The sequence below is a fragment of the Branchiostoma lanceolatum genome, chromosome 7 (assembly GCF_035083965.1).
Source record: "Branchiostoma lanceolatum isolate klBraLanc5 chromosome 7, klBraLanc5.hap2, whole genome shotgun sequence".
Taxonomy (NCBI): Eukaryota; Metazoa; Chordata; class Leptocardii; order Amphioxiformes; family Branchiostomatidae; genus Branchiostoma; species Branchiostoma lanceolatum.
In genome coordinates, this window is record NC_089728.1 from 20,013,452 (window position 1) to 20,031,787 (window position 18,336).

The following is an 18,336-nucleotide window of genomic DNA, read 5'->3' on the forward strand; positions in this document are numbered from 1 at the left end:
CTAGGATAACTTAATCAACAATGAGCCAATCTCAGTAAAAACTTGTGAGAAGTTATGAGACATATATACAAACAAACTCATAGAAGGAGACAGTGTACTTTTAGATCTGGACAGACTGCAGAAAATGTATGACAGCTATATGCCTGTCTCAAGATCATAGCAATGGACATCTATGAGCAGCTGAATTGTTTATACTTGTACTTGTATGTACATGGCATGTATCGTGTTGCTGAATATTTTCTGGCCTCTATGTTGTTGTTGTTGACTTGTATGCAGGATGGAAACTTGTAGTCATACAACACCTGTTTTCAATACGTGTTTTCAGGTTATTTGATAGCAATTCAAGAACTGTTTAAGGAAAAGAATTTCCTTTGCTGTCGTTTTTGCATTGAATGTGAAGCCGTTCACCCTAACTTGTACTGTGATTATGGCTCTAGGCTCCATTATCAATGTTTAAGAATCAAGAATGATTCATTATTGTATAACTTTTGATAATAAAAACAGAATATTTCTTTGTACATGCATGCATAGGACAAGAGTTTGATATTAAGCATATTCAAGTACAGATATGTTGAATTTATGTACTAGGTACACGTACTAGATAGTCTTTGTGATCTGAATGTCTGTATGTAGGTAGATAAAAAATGTATCTAAAGCACTGCAGTGGTTTTTTTTTTACTTTGGACACAACAATACAGCTGCAGTGAGTGACTAATGTCTTAGGTCACATGATACAGAGTAGGTTATTCTTAGATTCCAAGAATCAAAGGAAAATGTCTGCATGACCAAGTCTTAGAGGTTTACTAGGTCAATCCAGCAGTTTGGAAGGGTCGCATGTAAACTGTGATGTAAAATGATGTAATTAACACAGATGGCTGGCCTACAGTGGCTAGGGGCAAACCGTGCTCGGGCTGAAGCGCCAGATGTGGATTTAAGATTAAAATGTAACGTAGTTAGTAGTACACGTGTCGTGTACTTTCTAAGGCCAGGTCGTTTTGTGTCTCTTATATTCCCATGGGACTTCCTAACTAGTACTGTGATGTCTGTCCAGAATCCCCACTAGAAGGAGTATATTATAGTACCAACCTAAACGTGCCGTATTCTGCGTAAGCCGTCTGATTGTCCCAACCCATCATGTCAATCCGCAGGGTGTAGTCCTTCTGACTGGTCAGGAGGTGGATGTTCTCGTTCCCAAGCCAGTAGTCCCCGTTCACGTCCCCAAAGCCCTGTTTGTACTCCTCCCAGTTCTTGCTGAAGGGAACCGACCCGTCCTGCCGCCGCTGGATCACAGTCCAGCCGCCTCCTGTACACGTGGGGAAAAGGACAAAGATTTGTACGTCATCGTCATACTTATCTTGACTGTAGACTAATTGACAACATCACAGAACGTGTTCACTTTGTGAAGGAGTTTGACTGGAATAGATCGACCATATGGCAGTATGCCATAAATAGTTACTCAAGCAACTGGATAAAATTTAGAAACAGTCAGACGTTTCAGACAGCACCCGCTGTCTTTCGTCAGTGACTAACGATAGGACGGGGAAAACGAGGTATTATACCAAAACTCTGAATAGATATGTTAATGAGGTTAAGACAGTTTAGGATGTCTTGAAGTTAAGTCTTTAAAAGAAAATAAATTCAAGACAAAGTTCTATGCCAATAGTTCAATTAGCTACTGTTGTTTTAGTACAGTAACTAAATGTTGTTCGTCTGGGGTGGGTGTGGTGGGCAGTGCATTATCCCAGTTGCCTGAAAGTTCAACGCGTCAAGACCCCCTTTCCTGTTGAGGGTGGGATTGTACATTTTGTACATCCTCTCATATATTGCTTCTCTAACTCCCCGTTAGAACCAGCTGTCTTCACGATCTAGGATGTCCGTGGATTCGAGATTGAATGAGTGTCCCTGGTTGTGTTTTAGATGGTGGGAAATGGCAGAGTAGTAGCAGTTAGCACTCTTTTTGCAATGTTCTTTGTACCTTTGTTTTAGTGGTCGAATTGTCCAGTGTACATGTTACTGCAGTTTGGTTCCTCACATTTCAGTTTTTGGCGTATCTTGCTACCTGGATGTCTAACTTTCATCAACATTTATGGCAGTATGTCAAAATAGCTGTTTAGCCAATAACAACGTTGGTGCAACTTTTGCATTTCTATGATTTAGTTTTGTGTCTGTATGTTTTGGCCGAGTTTGGGCAGGGGAGTGGGTGTTGCCTTGTGTGATGTCGTTTAACTTAATGGGAAACTCAAACCTTAAAGTGCATAAGACACCAAAACACAACATTGTCTTATCATCTGAAATAGGAGTAGCATCATTTAAGGAATATATCAAACGTTTAAAACAAATACACACCCTTCTGATGTTATCTAACATTGAATCATCAGAAACCATACTTCCATGGATCCAGCTCTTTATTCTTATCTGATCTTCTCACCAGGTGATTACATTAATAAGTGACTAATGCCCAATCATGGCGTCACAATGAACACGGCAGCAGGCTCGGAACCTTACACCACGGCTTGTGAAAAATTATTTGATGAGCAAACAGTGCTTAATTATCGTGATGACATTCAATTAAAGGACAATCATAACAATATCTGTTTTGTTTGCTTTTAAAAATAACGTTCTTTCCGAGCCGCAATACAGAGTTCCAAATCGGCTGTCATGTTCATAATGTGACCTCATGAGTTAAAATCACTGATAAATGTAATTACCTGGTGAGAAGAATTAAAAGCTGGAGGAATTTGATGGTTCGATGTTCAGTAACACCCGAAGTGTGAATATTTTGTGAAAATTTATGTTATTCAACTGAATAGTATTATGGTTTGTGTAATTTCAGGAAATTCTTAATCTTGATGTCATTGGTGTCTTATGCCCTTTAAACAGGTGTATATCTAAGGCTTACCTGTGTATAAGACAGATCCTTACGTGTCTGACAATATTTACCTGCTGTATCCATGTCACAGTAGGCCTCTGCACCGGAGCTAAGTGTGTAGACTCCGCTAGTCGTCTGTCCGGAGACATAATAGTCAAAGCAGTCCAGATATATCACTGGAAAAAGTAGTCAATAATTATTTGCTAAAACAAATCTTCATGATTATGACATATTGATGTGTGACATAGTTTGTAGGCACGATGGTGGAAACGTGTTGCTGTAGGGCAAATAACAGGGTCATTTCAGGCAATAGGAAACCGTGATTAAAAAAAACTAATGTACATGTAGATGGACTGAAACAAGGCTGCATAAAAGTACTTCTTTTATATGTATTGTATCACCCCCATTTAATATCAAAGATTTTACACCATCAGAAAGTCACCAGGGTCTACTGGAGGTAGCAGTACACAGTATTTCTCTACGACCCCCGGAATCTGTGATGTAGCGGTAAAAACAGTGCGCCCTAAATCTTGAATCGTGTTTAAAAACTTTAACGCGAAAGCCAGCGAGGACCTTGACTGTGTGGTGGTATAATAAGTCGGCTTTTAGATCGTACGAATGAGATTGTGACCTTTGCCCAATCGGCGTATGAATATGTATAAAAGTTCCGTATGATCCCGTATGACCCCATTGAAAAGTGGTCGTAAAATTGTTAGAAAACGATGACTTTTTTGGGTTTTCAGTTATTTTTAAATTGTACCCTCGACTTTAACATATTTGTTTGTCATACTTCTCTATCATGCTACCCTGCTGTAATGCTATCGGCGCCGAAGTCGGTCAATTTGCGGTCCTTAACTATTCAAATAGAAATCCCCGTAGGCCTGAAACTGTGTACTGCTACCTTTAAGTACAAGTCGCAAAGAAAAGAGGTTTGTCCACGTTAAGAACACCTGTTTCCAACATTCCTGATATCTTCAAATTATATGTGTCTGCATGTGTATGTGTGTGTGTGTGTATAAATATATAAAACTCCATACTTGATATTGTACAAATATCACACTTTGCCTGAATGTCCCTTACAAACCAAAAATCCTACCGTAATTTTTATACTACTACTTTGTGTTATGTTTACGAATTCTTGACATACTTTGTACCATCATTTATTGCATGACGATTGTACATGCCATGTACAATTGTCGTGCAATAAAGTTATTCTTATTATGAAATGTCGACGTGTGATAACATTAGTTTGTAGCACAATGGTGGAAACGTTAACAAATGTGTTGCTGAAGGGCAAATAACACAGTTCAGGCAATAGGAAACTGTTATTACACAAAAAATGTATTATATATGGGCTGAAACAAGCGGCATAAAAAATACATAACCCCCATTTAATCTTAAGGATTCTACATGTACACCATCATAAAGTCACAAGGGTCTAGTTAATGACCAGTTGCAAAGAAATGGGGTTTGTCCACTTTTAAGTGGTAGAACAGCTGTTCTTGCCATTTCTTATAGCTTCCAATCATTCATATTTTACATACACTACTAAACTACAAACTTGATATAGTACATGTCACACTTTGCCAGAAGTTCCCTTACAGAAAAAATCCTAAGGCACTATCGATAATATCATAATACTATTGCCATTCTGTGCCCTGGTCTGCCAAACATAACTGTGACGTCAGACCTGTAAGACCCAACAGGTGCAGCATCAGAACCCTGAGATACTCGGACTCACCTGCAGGAGGAGCAGGTGTGACTGCCACAGGTGTGACTTCAGTGGTGACCTGCGGTTCTGCAGTGGTGACCTGAGGTTCTGCAGTGGTGACCTGGGGTTCTGCAGTGGTGACCTGGGGTGTCTCAGTGGTGACCTGCAGTTCTTCAGTTGGCCTGATTTTCATAGACACGGACTTCAGGGAGTAATTAGGGCCTCTCCAGTGGTTCCACACCACACCTTGATACCTTGGACAGGAGGTCCCACAGTTGCCCAGGTAGTGGCCGTTGAGGACAGCAGCGGTGCAGCCCCTATACCACCAGCCGGCCTGTCCATGCAGCTGAGAACAATGATTGTAGTCGGTGTAGTCATTGTCCCTGTCCACAGTGGAGAACCTGTGCCCAATGTTGGAGCCAACTTGAAGGTAAAACAAGGAGTCTCCGGCATTGCCTGCGTAACCGGAAATGTACAGCTTGTACTGATCCAATTCATCGGACACCCTGCATGGGGACATGAAATCACACACATTGGTAATTGAATTTGTAATTTTGGCCTGAGAAAATGCTTATTATGGAAATAAAAACAGTGAGGAGACATGGTCTTTAAGTTATGTTTGATTCTTGCCCTAGCTGGCTGGAAAATGGTCAGGAAACAGCTTGATTTGTGTGCGAGGCTGCATTTCTATCGGCCTGTTCAGCTGGGACTGAAGAAGTAGAGGTACACATTTACATACATCACTCCACATTGCCCTATCAAGCCTAATTTTTGCTAAGTTTCAGTAAAAGTCAAACTTCTGCAATGCACTCGGCCTCTTGGTTTAATCATTAGAAGGACGGACAGAAATATTTCCTGCTGGGCTCGACAGCAATGTCCAGCAAATGTTACCTGACGGTTGTGTGTTACTCAATGTTACTCTACCTGGCGGGCTGCCAGCTATACCCTTGTGGTTTGCCAGTAGAACAGGAGGTTTTAGGAATGAGTGCTTTTTCCCAGGTCTTCATTCAGTACATTTTATCATAAAAATTTCCATGGGACTTCCTTACTGTGCTGTCTGCCCAGAATTCTCTCTAGGAGGAGTACGAACCTGAACGTGCTGTATTCCGCGAAGCGCGTCTGGTTGTCCCAGCCCATCATGTCGATGCGGAGCGTGTAGTTCTTCTCTTGGGTCAGGAGGTGGATGTTGTCGTTCCCCAGCCAGTACTCCCCGTTCACGTCCCCAAAGCCCTGTTTGTACTCCTCCCAGTTCCGGTTGAAGGGAACCGACCCATCCTGCCGCCGCTGGATCACAGTCCAGCCGCCTCCTGTACACGTGGGGAAAAGGACAATCACTCATTCTTACGTTTTAGACAGAAGTTTTCATCTTGATAACATCACACAAGGTGTTCGTTTGGAAGAGACTAAATGACTGGAGTAGCCCAACCATGCATCAAATCAGGTGTTGAACCAATAAGAGAGTTGGTGCACCTTTTGCATTAAATTGATTTGTACGGTTTACGTAGTTTTGTCGTGTATGTGTTTTGGCCGAGTTGGGGAAGGGAGAGGGTGTTGCCTTGTGTGATCTTGTTTAATGCGGAATTCAAACAGGTGTATATTTACAACACACGTGTGTATATATGCCAGATCCATGTTTATGCAAAAATACCTGCTGTATCCATGTCACAGTAGGCCTGTACCCCGGAGCTAAGTGTGTAGACTCCACTGGTCGTCTGTCCGGAGGCATAATAGTCAGCGCAGTCTGGGAAACGGTAAGTAGCAGGGAGCAGAGTCAATGTGAGATAAAACATTGTCGCATCTTCATAGGAAATGACGACGTGTGACATAGTTTGTAGCACAATGGTGGAAACGTTAACAACTGTGTTGTGGGGTCGTGTGGCGCAACGGCAGAGCGTTCGACTCAGAACCAAGAGGTCCCGAGTTCGAATCCTGTCATGTCACCGATCCTGTGCCCTTGGGAAAGGCACTTTACACGACTTTCCTCACTCCACCCAGGTGTAAATGGGTACCTGACTTCGGTTGGGGAAGGTCGCATTGAGGTCACCTGGTGGCGCCAAATGGCAGCCGACCAGACCCTTGCAACAATTCCATATAATGCAAGTGTGGATAAGATATGTATATGTATATGTTGTGTATAATGTGAAACCTGTAAACCCTGCATCAATTCAGCGCTAGAAAGGCTGCCATTGCGGGTAATTTCTGACCAATAAAAAACATTCTTTAAAGGAGTCCTAAACTCCAGAGGGGGGAGTTATTTTCCAATGGATGGTAATTTTAGGAAGTAGAAATGAATATTTTTTACAGTACACGATAAAGTACCCACTAGTCCCATGCGCATCCAAAAGCATTCAGTATTCTACCAAATTCCTCAGGTGACCCTCAGCCTATGTGTTTTTTACAACGTGCCTGACAATGCCTGACAAAAGTTAGATTACAAAAAGAATGTCAGGGTGGTTAAGAAAAACTCGTCTTGCTATGTGTTCTTTTATATCTTATCAACAATTGGCCTTGTTATTGTGCTAATAACCACCCTCATTTACGCCGAAAATATCCACGTTTAAAAATGTACTTTTACGCATAGGGAATACACCGGTAGGGTCTGAAGGGGTTTAGTTAGTATCATATTGTTTTAAAGAACACACCTTGTGTAATTCACCACAAGCGGAATTCTGTACAAAGTCGGCTGATTATGTATGATTGATTGATACATAATCTAGTGGAAAATAAGACCGCCTTCTGGAGTTTAGGACTCCTTTAAGGGCAAATAACACAGTTCAGCAATAGGAAACTGTTATTAGCACGTCGACTGATGATTACACAAAAAATGTATGTATATGGGCTGAAACAAGCCGCATAAAAAATACATTACCCCCATTTAATCTTAAAGATTCTACATGTACACCATCATAAAGTCACAAGGGCCTAGTTTGTTTGTTTGAAACTTTGTTTGTTTGAACCTTTAGTTAATGACCAGTTGCAAAGACAGGGGGTTTGTCCACTTTTAAGTGGTAGAACAGCTGTTCCTGTCATTCCTTATAGCGTCCAATTATCCATATTATACAATCATGCACTACTAAACTACAAACTTGACATAGTACAAATATCATACTTTGCCAGAAGTTCCCTTACGGATGAAAAATCCTAACTAAAAGCACTTGCCTTAGGATTTTTTATCTGTAAGGGAACTTCTGGCAAAGTGTGATATTTGTACTACATGTATATCATGTTTGTCAATAATATCATAATGCTATTGCCATTCTGTACCCTGGTCTGCCCAACATAACTGTGATGTTAGAGCTGTAAAACCTCACCTGCAGGAGGAGCAGTCCTGGCTGACACAGGTGTGACTTCAGTGGTGAACTGCGGTTCTGCAGTCACTGTGGTGACCTGCGGTTCTGCAGTGGTGACCTGGGATTCTGCATTGGTGACCTGGGGCTCTGCAGTGGTGACCTGTGGTTCTGCAGGTGTGACCTGCAGTTCTGCGGTGACATGTGGTTCTGCAGTGCTGACCTGCGGTTCTGCAGTGGTGACCTGTGGTTCTGCAGTGGTGACCTGCGGTTCTGCAGTGGTGACCTGGGGTTCTGCAGTGGTGACCTGCGGTTCTGTAGTGGTGACCTGCGGTTCTGCAGTGGTGACCTTGGGTTCTGCAGTGGTGACCTGCGGTTCTGCAGTGGTGACCTGCGGTTCTGCAGTGGTGACATGCGGTTCTGCAGTGGTGACCTGCGGTTCTGCAGTGGTGACCTGTGGTTCTGCAGGTGTGACCTGCAGTTCTGCGGTGACCTGTGGTTCTGCAGTGCTCAGCTGCGGTTCCGCAGTAACTGTTGGCCTGATTTTCATAGACGCAGACTTCAGGGAGTAACGCCCACCTCTCCAGTGGCCCCACACCACACCTTGCCAGTTCGGACAGGAGTTCCCACAGTTGCCCAGGTAACGGCCATTGATGTTGGAGGAGCCGCAGCTGGAGCCAAACCACCCGCCGGCCTGTCCGCGCATCTGAGAACAACTCCTATCATTGCCCCTGTCCACAGTGGAGAAACTGCGCCTGTTGTTGCTCATCAAGGAGTCTCCTGCGTTGCCTGAATACCCTGAAATTCTGAGGTAGTACCCATCATACTCACCGGACACCCTGGATGGGGACAGGATTTCACACATTAGTTATGAGTTTCTCCTACTTCTGGCCTGAGAAATGCTTTCAAACAACAGCAACAAAAGGATTGGGCACCACGAAAAGGAGAGAGCCAGAAATGGTAGCTGACGGGGAAGAGGAGAGTATGGCTGCTGTTGTTAAACAATTATGATTTGTGAACTTCTTCATTGCCGCATGCCATAATAATGTTAATGGGTCAATGGTGCTTAGCTATTTGTCTGAGGGAGAAATTGAAGAAGAAGATAATAAAAGTAAGACTTTGAGATATTCTTAATCAGGCCACACATGTATTCATCATTGAGCCATTTCTAACAACATTGCTGTCAGCATGTCGGTCCTAGGTGAGAGTATAGTGGTGTTTTATTATGTAGTTTATCATAGCTGCTGTAGATGTAGACACGTGCATTCATTTTATATCCAGATGTCTACAGAGCCTCATCGAATCCTTCCACACCAACATGAAGGGGACAGCTGTACTGTACAGTGGCAACCTGTCTGAGCCATTTGACATACGTGGCGGTGTAAAACAAGGCTGCGTACTGGCTCCCACGCTGTTCGGGATCTTCTTCGCCCTGCTCCAGCTGAAGCAAGCCTTTGGAACAGCAACAGAAGGAATTTACCTCCGCACAAGATCCGACGGCAGACTCTTCAACCTCAACCGCCTCAAGGCCAAAACAAAGGTAAGGGAAGCTCTGATCAGAGATCTACTGTTCGCTGATGACGCCGGACTTGCAGCTCAAACAGAGCAGGGGCTCCAGTCCTTGATGGATCGCTTCTCCAGGCCATGCAAGGACTTTGGTCTGATCATCAGCCTTAGGAAGACAGAAGTGCTGGGTCAGGATGTAGAGGCACCTCCAGCCATCACCATTGGTGACTATGAACTGAAGGCTGTGAACCACTTCACATACCTCGGATCCACGGCGCCTTTTACACGAGGTGTATCCTTGGCATATCATGGAAGGACAAAGTGACGAACACGAAGCGCTGTCCTGCCACGGCCTCCCTACCATGCTCACCCTGCTCAGGTAGTGTAGACTTTGCTAGCTAGGCCAGTGGCACGTCCAAATTTGCATAAAGGATGGTCGAATCCCCAAAGACCTTCTCTACGGAGAACTGATCTCAGGAAAGAGAAGCAAAAAACATGTCTGTAGAAAAGAAGTCTGCAAGAGGGACTTGAAGGCTCTAGATATTGATACGGAGCACTGGGAGGACCCTGCAAGTGAACTTCCAGATGGAGATGCACACTGTTCAGACAGGTCAAATCAGGAGAAGCCAGACTAATGTGCATCTCAGAACAAAAGCGGATCCGCAGAAAAGAGCTTTGCAACAGAACTGAGTCAGCTTACAGATCTGATTTTTGTGGCAGAAACTGTCATTCTCGTTTAGGGCTGTTTAGCCACCGTCAATGCTGTAGGGCTGTTGTGAACTAGGATTTTACCATTGTCAAAACTGACCGACGGAGGCCATATAGTAGATGTAGACATGTGCGTTCCTTTTATATCCGATCATCCGTGTAGTACTACACGGTGTTTGTGTTGCGTAAATATGGGCCTTTGACCATGAGCCAAACAACAAATGAATAAATGACACAATATTGTGTCATTTAGTGGTAATGATAAAAAGTCACATGTAAGTTTTTAGTCAGAGAGGCAGGACTGAAGTGATCTGAGGCTACACTGTGTGGTTGTTCTGTACGTGCTTGTGTAAGTATAACATAGGGTAGCCAACTTTTGGGTCAAAATAGGCAAAAGTCGTTTCCCTGAAAATGTGCAACAGTACAAGAAAAATGGTAAAGAAAGACATTGTGACAGTGTACTTATGTCACCATGGAGTCGCTTAACGTGCATTTTACTTACTGCTACACTTCCACATTCAGAATTCCATTGGGGGGGAAAAAGCAACAACAAAATATAACAGAATGTTCATTTAATATGCGCAAGAACATTTAGCATAAAGCGTGGCACAATTTTGGTGAGATGAGAAACTGGCAGGGTTAAACTTTCCCAGGTTGATCAAAAGTTGTTCTGTTTAAAAGAATTCCATTGGAGAAAAGGCTACAGTTGTACAACACCACATGTATCAATTAAAAAATGAAACAGCTGGGCAGCTCTGCAAACAGCGATAGACAAGCTGAAACGCAGGTTTACGAACAATCACAGGGCATTGATGGCCAAATAGTTTGACCTCAAATAAAGCTCAGAGTCTGTATAATGATGCAACACCAGCTTGCTGTCACCAAAAGTGCAACATGCTGGGTGGTCCATGTTCCGACACATTCTAACTTAAAGATTCTCAGTATAAGAATGCTGACTGACACACCTGCATAACAGGCTTTGGACTTCGCCTTGACAGGATCCATATCATCATACATACAGATCCAGAAAAGAAAGACGTGAGTCTTTAAGAACTTACTGAGTCTACTAAGTGACCCGGGCGTGTTGAAAAGACGCATAGGCGCCCATCACACACTTGTGCAAGTCACTACAGCAGTTGGCTAGTCTGCTGGTAGTGATGTGTGTGTTTAACTACCATACTCTTTCCCAAATGCTGAGTCATAAGCAGAGAAAGCAGTATGTACCATTTTTAGAGTCTTTGGTTTGACCCGGCCGGGGTTCGAACTCACGTCCTACCGTGTACAAGGCGAACACTCGACAACTACATGTACAACGGAAGTCTACTAAGGGCAGACCTAAAGGAAAGAGGACTAGGACCGTTACGGACTGAAGGAAAACTTCAGGAGTTAAGAATATTGCAATGAACCGGACAAAGAATTGAAGACTGATTGCAGCTGCAGAGTGTCCAGACTACTGACGCAGCAGTGGACTTCCAGTACTACAGTTGTTTGTAGAGCTTCCTTGTAGCTTGCAAGTAGGACAGCTGTAGTTTTCAAAATATAGAAATTTAGGAAGAAAGTTTGAAAATTTCTAATTTTTTCCATACGACCGTGACTTAGACTGCATGGTCGTCTATTCATAGCTTCCAAACAGCACGGCACGGCCTGTACACTTTCTTCTGTGGGCCCAACATAGAAAATGCTGCACGGTTGCAAAAAGTTACAATGTAAATTAATATTCAACAATGCAAACGATGTGATAAAACAATATACAGTTTTCCTTTAAAAGTTTATGTTTTGTAATGAACATAAATCGTTAAACATGTCTTGCTTGTACAACACTGGGATATGTCTGGTGACGGAAGAGTTCGCTAAGCATGACTGTTGTACGGCGGAAGGGCATGTACATATTCGTGAAATTTGAGGCTCAGATCAGATTCCTTAGCATATTCGTGAGATCGAATACTAGAGGCTGTAACATGGATGGCCGCGTCCGGATTTCAGGGCTATTTTGAACGGTGAGTCAGGCATTTTCCGACCACCTACATGTCTCCATAAGATACCAGGTTTGTGTAGAATTCATGGAGCCTTTCATTTGCAATTGGTAGTTCAAGGAAATAAAAACGTAAAAATATGACTGCACTAGTAGACTCCCAAACTATGTCACGCTTGATCACGGATTGCAAGCTGAAAAACTAATTCCTAATCATGATTTGGTGAATCATAACGTTACGACATGTGCGTTCTCATGAGTAATGATACACTGTACTTCCTTTCGTTCCTTTGTCCAACAAATAATCCGGGGGGTATAATCTGTTCGGAAAGTTATATCGCCCCGTGTATAGTGAGGGGAAGGGGGCATAATCCGTTCGCTCCACAGAGGCATGTGTAAGTTTGCCGATTTGTGTGGTCCAACTTTATTATACCAGCAAAAGGCACTAAACTTTGTTTGAAATTGTATGGCATGGATGATGTTTATCGTGCATATACAAACCACACCATGAACAACTTGTTTGGAATGTTAAATGAATGATTGGTATGATTCTGTACAAAACAAGTCAAACTTTGTTGGGTTTAAACTCCCACGTTAAGATGTTATGTATTTTATGCTGACTGAATTTTTCTGGTATTCTTTCAGAGCAACATCTACCGTACTAATATCATCCCTGACAACGATAACTACACACAACTAAGCTAACATTAAAATTGGACTTATTTTGTGTCAATTATTTTTTGTTTATTACACGTAATAAAGTTCAGCATACTCCACCAGAAGTGTTCCATACAGCCATACAACTTATTAAGAATAACACTTCTCCTGCCATTGCTGCCACCGGAGCAGACTTGGCACTGACTTGACCAAACCCTGCCATAGCTACCACCGAAGCAGACTTGGCACTTACTTGACCAAACCCTGCCATAGCTGCCACCGAAGCAGACTTGGCACTTACTTGACCAAATCCTGCCATAGCTGCCACCGAAGCAGAATTTTATTTCATACCAAACTTTCATACCAAACTTCACAAAACTGAATAAAACTTAACACTGCACTTTAACTCAACCGATTACCATTGCCCCAAACTGTTTTGTTGTACACAACCATACTGTATACCCGTGCATCCATTCAACTGACTGACAGCAATTTAGTTCTTTTTACAAACTATACTTCAACCATTTCATCCCCACCAAAATGAGGTCGTATGGCCAGCTTTTTTTAAAAGCTTTCTTGTTTTCTTTGCATTAAGATATCACTTTTCTGTGGGAGCAAATCCCTAAATGTGCTGTCTGCCCAGAAGGTGTAGTACCAACCTAAACGAGCTGTATTCCACGTAGCGACTCTCCCCTTGCCAATCAGATATGTCGATCCGCAGCGCACAGTCCTTCTGCATGGTCAGGAGGTGGATGTTGTCGTTCCCAAGCCAGTACTCCCCGTCCTTGTCCCCAAAGCCCTGTTTGTACTCCTCCCAGGTCCGGTTGAAGGGAACCGACCCGTCCTGCCGCCGCTGGATCACAGTCCAGCCGCCTCCTGTACACGTGGGGAAAAGGGCAAAGATTCGTACTCACAATGTAAATGTAGACTGTAAAAGAGTTACTGTACGCTTCGGCTGAGGAGATAATCGACTGACAGAGATAGACCAACCCTGTATGGTAATCCATCAAAATAGCTGTTTAACCAATAAGAGTCAGAGTTGAAGTAACTTTTGCATTCCTACGATTTAGTTCCTGCACACGTGTGGAAAAGGGCAAACACTCATACTAACGTTGTAGACTGTAATTGATAACATCATAGAAGGTGTTCGTTTTGCGAAGGAGATTGACTGGAATATAACATGGCCATCGATGAAAATGTAGCTGTTTAACCAACAACAGTGAGTTGGTGCAACTTCTGCATTTCTGCGATTTAGTTCTGTGTCTGTAATTATCTTGGCTGAGTTAGGGGAGTGGGTGTCGCCTTGAGTGATGTTGATTAACTAAATGGAAAACTGAAACCTTAAACAGGTGTATATCTAAGGCACACCTGTGTATCAGGCAGATCCTTACGTGTCTGTAAACAATATTTACCAGCTGTATCCATGTCACAGTAGGCCTGTACACCGGAGCCGAGTGTGTAGACTCCACTAGTCGTCTGCCCGGAGGCATAATAGTCAGCGCAGTCTGGGAAACGGTAAATAGTAGGGAAAAGAGTCAATGTTAGCTAAAACACACCATCTTCATTGACGTTAGCTAAAACACTGCATCTTTACATAAAATGTTGATGTGTGACATAGTTCTTTGTTTCTTTCTTTCTTTATTAACAATGAAACTAGTCATTACTTGGGTCAGGCTAGGCAGCTTTCGCTGGTTGACGGCTGACCCACAAAAATACAGACGAACGACAACTTAACCTGCAACGTGTAACTTAACCAGTACTACATAATCTACAAATTTATAAAAATACAATATTCATCACAATATAGTACATTAGATATATAGGAATGCAGTATGAATAATCATACAAATCACAATAATGCGAATCAATCAATAACTAATCATACAGGTATACCGAAATGATTACCGACAGCTTAACTACATTAAATCTCTGTTTATAGCAATTACAAACTGTCCTTAGCTACATCCCCAAAAAAGGCATTTTCTAGATGTAAGCGCTCGACCGCATCACTCGAAATGCAAGGCTGTGGACGTCCGACCTTGGGTGCGGCTGCCGAACTTTACCGGCTAATTTCATCAGTAACAAACAAGCTTCCATCAGTTTGACGCTTGAGATCAGTTGGGCTTGCTAAAGGCCAACAAAATTCAAGAGGTTAAGGAAGGGAGTTAAGCAGAGGACTTTTGGAGCTATGTCAAACAGACAAGACTCTGCACATCGGCCCTAAGACATCAGGGGGACTAACATCTGACCCCAATGAAAAGGCTGATGCACTGGGGGCCCAGTTTGAGTCAGTGCTTACCAGGGAGGATAAATCCACTGTTCCTACCCTTGGTGAACTCATAGCCCCAACTATCCCCTCCCTTAACATCTCAGTGGAGGGGGTAGCCAAACAGCTCTCTAGTCTTTATCCCAGCAAGGCCGCAGGACCAGACGGAATACCACCTCCCCTCCTGAAGACTGTTGCCGAGCAAATTGTGCCAATACTACAGACAATATTCTCCCAGTCAATATCTACGGGAGACGTTTAAAATTTGTAAGAAAGTTCATCAAAGTGTTCTTTACAATGCTAACGTTACAGTCTGATTTCATTTTATGTGAATGGGCCGATTTTGAACACTAGTAAATGCTGGACGTAATTGGGCCAGGCAAAATTGCCTAAACTTTTAACTATCAAGTGAACACACAAAGCACGGTTTAACAAATAGGATTACTCTAAGTTTTATGCGGTATTCTGCCAGGTTATCATCCAACATGAGGCCTGCACGTGACGTAGCGATTTTCAAACGTTCCATGAAACTAAGTGAGGAAACCTTGATTACAAAACAATAAATGCAGACGGCCTGAAACAAGCCTCATAGAAGTCTTCTTTTATATATAACCCCCATTTAATCTTAAAGATTCTACACCATCAGAAGTTACAAGGGTCTAGCTAGTGACCAGTTACAAATAAAGGGGGTTTGTCCAATTTCAAGTTGTTCAGAACAGCTGTTCCTGCCATTCCTGATAAGCTTCCAATTATATCCATAAAAAAACATAACTGTGACGTCTGACCTGTAAAACCCAACACCTGCAGCATCAGAACCCTGAGATACTTGGACTCACCTACATCCTGCGGTTCTGCGGTTGGCCTGATTTTCACAGACACAGACTTCATGGACTCATACGAACCACCCCAGCGGCGCCACACCACACCTTGATAGGCTGGACAGGAGTTCCCACAGTTGCCCAGGTAGCGGCCGTTGAGGACGGATTGGCTGCAGGCCCCAAACCACCAGCCGGCCTGCCCGTACACCTGAGAACAATGGCCGCCGCTCCACTCATCATTGTCCCTGTCCACAGTGGAGAACCTCTGCCCGTTGTTGTCGTGAATAATTTCATCTCCCGCGGTGCCTGTATACCCGTAAACTCTCACCCGGTACTGGTCCAACTCACCAGACACTCTGTATGGGGACAGGAAATCACACATGGGTTTCTCCTGATTCTGGCCTGAGAAATGCTTTCAAACAACAAAACAGGATTGGGCACCAAGAAATAGGAGAGACAGTTATGGTGAGGGGGAAGAGGAGAGTATGGCTGCTGTTGATAAACAATGATTTGAACTTCTTCAGTACCATACGTAATGTTGATAAAGGTCAATGGTGGTTAGCTATCTATCTATGAGAGAAATTGAAATGTAGTTTATCATAGCTGTAGATGTAAATATGTGCGTTTTTCTTATATCCAATAATCAGTATATATACCAATGTTTGTGTTGTGTGAATATTTGCCTTTGACCCTGAGCCAAACAACAAAGTTGAATGAAGAAATGACAAAAAAGCAACAACAAAATGTATAACCGAATGTTCATTTTATCTGTGCAAGAACAACATACCTGTAAAGCGCTACTCAATTTTCGTGAGATCAGGAACAAGCAGGGTTAAACTTTCCCATGATCAAAAGTTGTTCTATTTAAAAGTTTGCCTTGTGTGTGTTAAACAGGAGTTTTCAAATTTATAGAAATTCAGGAAAGTGCATTTCCAATTTTTTTCTGTGCGTCTTAGGATATCATGTATTTCCAATGGAACTAAATTCCTAACTGTGCTGTCTGCCCAGAATTCTCACTAGGAGAAGTACCGACCTGAACGTGCTGTATTCCACGTAAGCCGTCTGATTTTCCCAATTCATCATGTCGATCCGGAGCGCATAGTTTTTCTGCGTCGTCAGGAGGTGGATGTTGTCGTTCCCAAGCCAGTACTCCCCGTCCTTGTCCCCAAAGCCCTGTTTGTACTCCTCCCAGGTCCGGTTGAAGGGAACCGACCCGTCCTGCCGCCGCTGGATCACAGTCCAGCCGCCTCCTGTATGTGGGGCGAAAGGGAAGAAAACACTTGTACAGTACAGTAACTCTAAGAATGCAAACGTAGACTGTAAAAGTGGTACTGTACATGATGATACCCCAGAAGGTGTTTGATTTGCCAGGAGATAATAGTACTATTCATAGACTGAGATAGACCAACCGTGGCAAATCCATCAAAATAGCTGTTTAACCAATAAGACTCAGAGTTGACGCAGCTTTTTCATTCCTACGATTTAGTTCCTGCACACGTGTGGAAAAGGGCAAACACTCATACTTTCGTTATAGACAGTAATTGATGACATCATACAAGGTCTTCGCTTTGCGAAGCAGATTGACTGGAATGGACTTACATGTCCATCCATGAAAATAGCTGTTTGACAGAGTTGGTACAACTTCTGCATTTACTATGATTTAGTTTTGTGTCCGTATGTTTAGGCCGAGTTGGGCTGTGGGTTGGGTGTTGCCTTGTGTGATGTCGTTAGTTTAATGGGAAACTCAAACAATATTCACCTGCTGTATCCATGTCACAGTAGACCTGTATACCGGAGCTAAGTGTGTAGACTCCACTGGTCGTCTGTCCGGAGGCATGATAGTCAGCGCAGTCTGCCTCTGGGAAACGGTAAGTAGCAGGGAACAGAGTCAATGTTGGCTAAAACATGGCATCTTCATATGAAATGTTGACGTGTGACATAGTTGTCCATGGTGGAAACATAATTGTGTTGCTGCACGGCAAATAACACAGTTCAGGAAAAAGCAAACTGTGATTACGAAACAATAAATGCAGATGTCCTTAAAGAAGGCAGCAAAGAAGTACGTCTTTCATATATAACCCCCATTTAATCAGAAAGTTAATGTTGCAATTAGAGAAGGGGCTTGTCCACTTTTAAGTGGTAGAACAGCAGCTGTTCCGGCCATTCCTGATAGCTTCCAATCAACCAATTATATATTTTTCTAAATACTAGTACTACTAGATGTACATAAATTACTTAACTCCACACTTGATATTGTACAAATGTCCCTTACAAACCCAAATCCTAAGGCACTATAATATCATAATACTATTGCCATTATTTGCCCTGGTCTGCACTAAATGCACAACATAACTGTGACATCAGACACGTAGGACCCAACACTATATGTAGTGCACTTTCAGCATCAGAACTGTGAGATACTCGGACTGAAACTCACCTACAGGAGGAGCAGTCGTGACTTCAGGAGTTTGGGTGGTCGACTCTGGACAGGAACACTGTAAACAAAGGGGACAGGCATGAATGTGACTTAGTGCACTAAACA

At 42.9% G+C, this 18,336-nt stretch overlaps 2 protein-coding genes across 2 annotated transcripts; both read right to left on the reverse strand.

Annotated features, from left to right (window-relative positions):
* Positions 1–4,509: 4,509 nt before the first annotated feature.
* Positions 4,510–6,319, reverse strand: LOC136438693 (fibrinogen-like protein 1). Its single transcript, XM_066433607.1, has 3 exons — positions 6,229–6,319; positions 5,671–5,887; positions 4,510–5,086 (listed from the first exon to the last, which is right to left on the reverse strand). Exons 1-3 carry the CDS (start codon positions 6,239–6,241, stop codon positions 4,510–4,512), a joined length of 807 nt encoding a protein of 268 aa, XP_066289704.1. The 5' UTR covers positions 6,242–6,319.
* Positions 6,320–13,332: 7,013 nt separating this feature from the next.
* LOC136438694 (veficolin-1-like) lies at positions 13,333–16,176 on the reverse strand. The gene is made up of 3 exons (XM_066433608.1): positions 15,762–16,176; positions 14,123–14,215; positions 13,333–13,586 (listed from the first exon to the last, which is right to left on the reverse strand). The coding sequence occupies exons 1-3, from the start codon at positions 16,174–16,176 to the stop codon at positions 13,333–13,335; spliced, it is 762 nt and encodes a 253-aa protein (XP_066289705.1).
* Between the last annotated feature and the right edge of the window lie 2,160 nt (positions 16,177–18,336).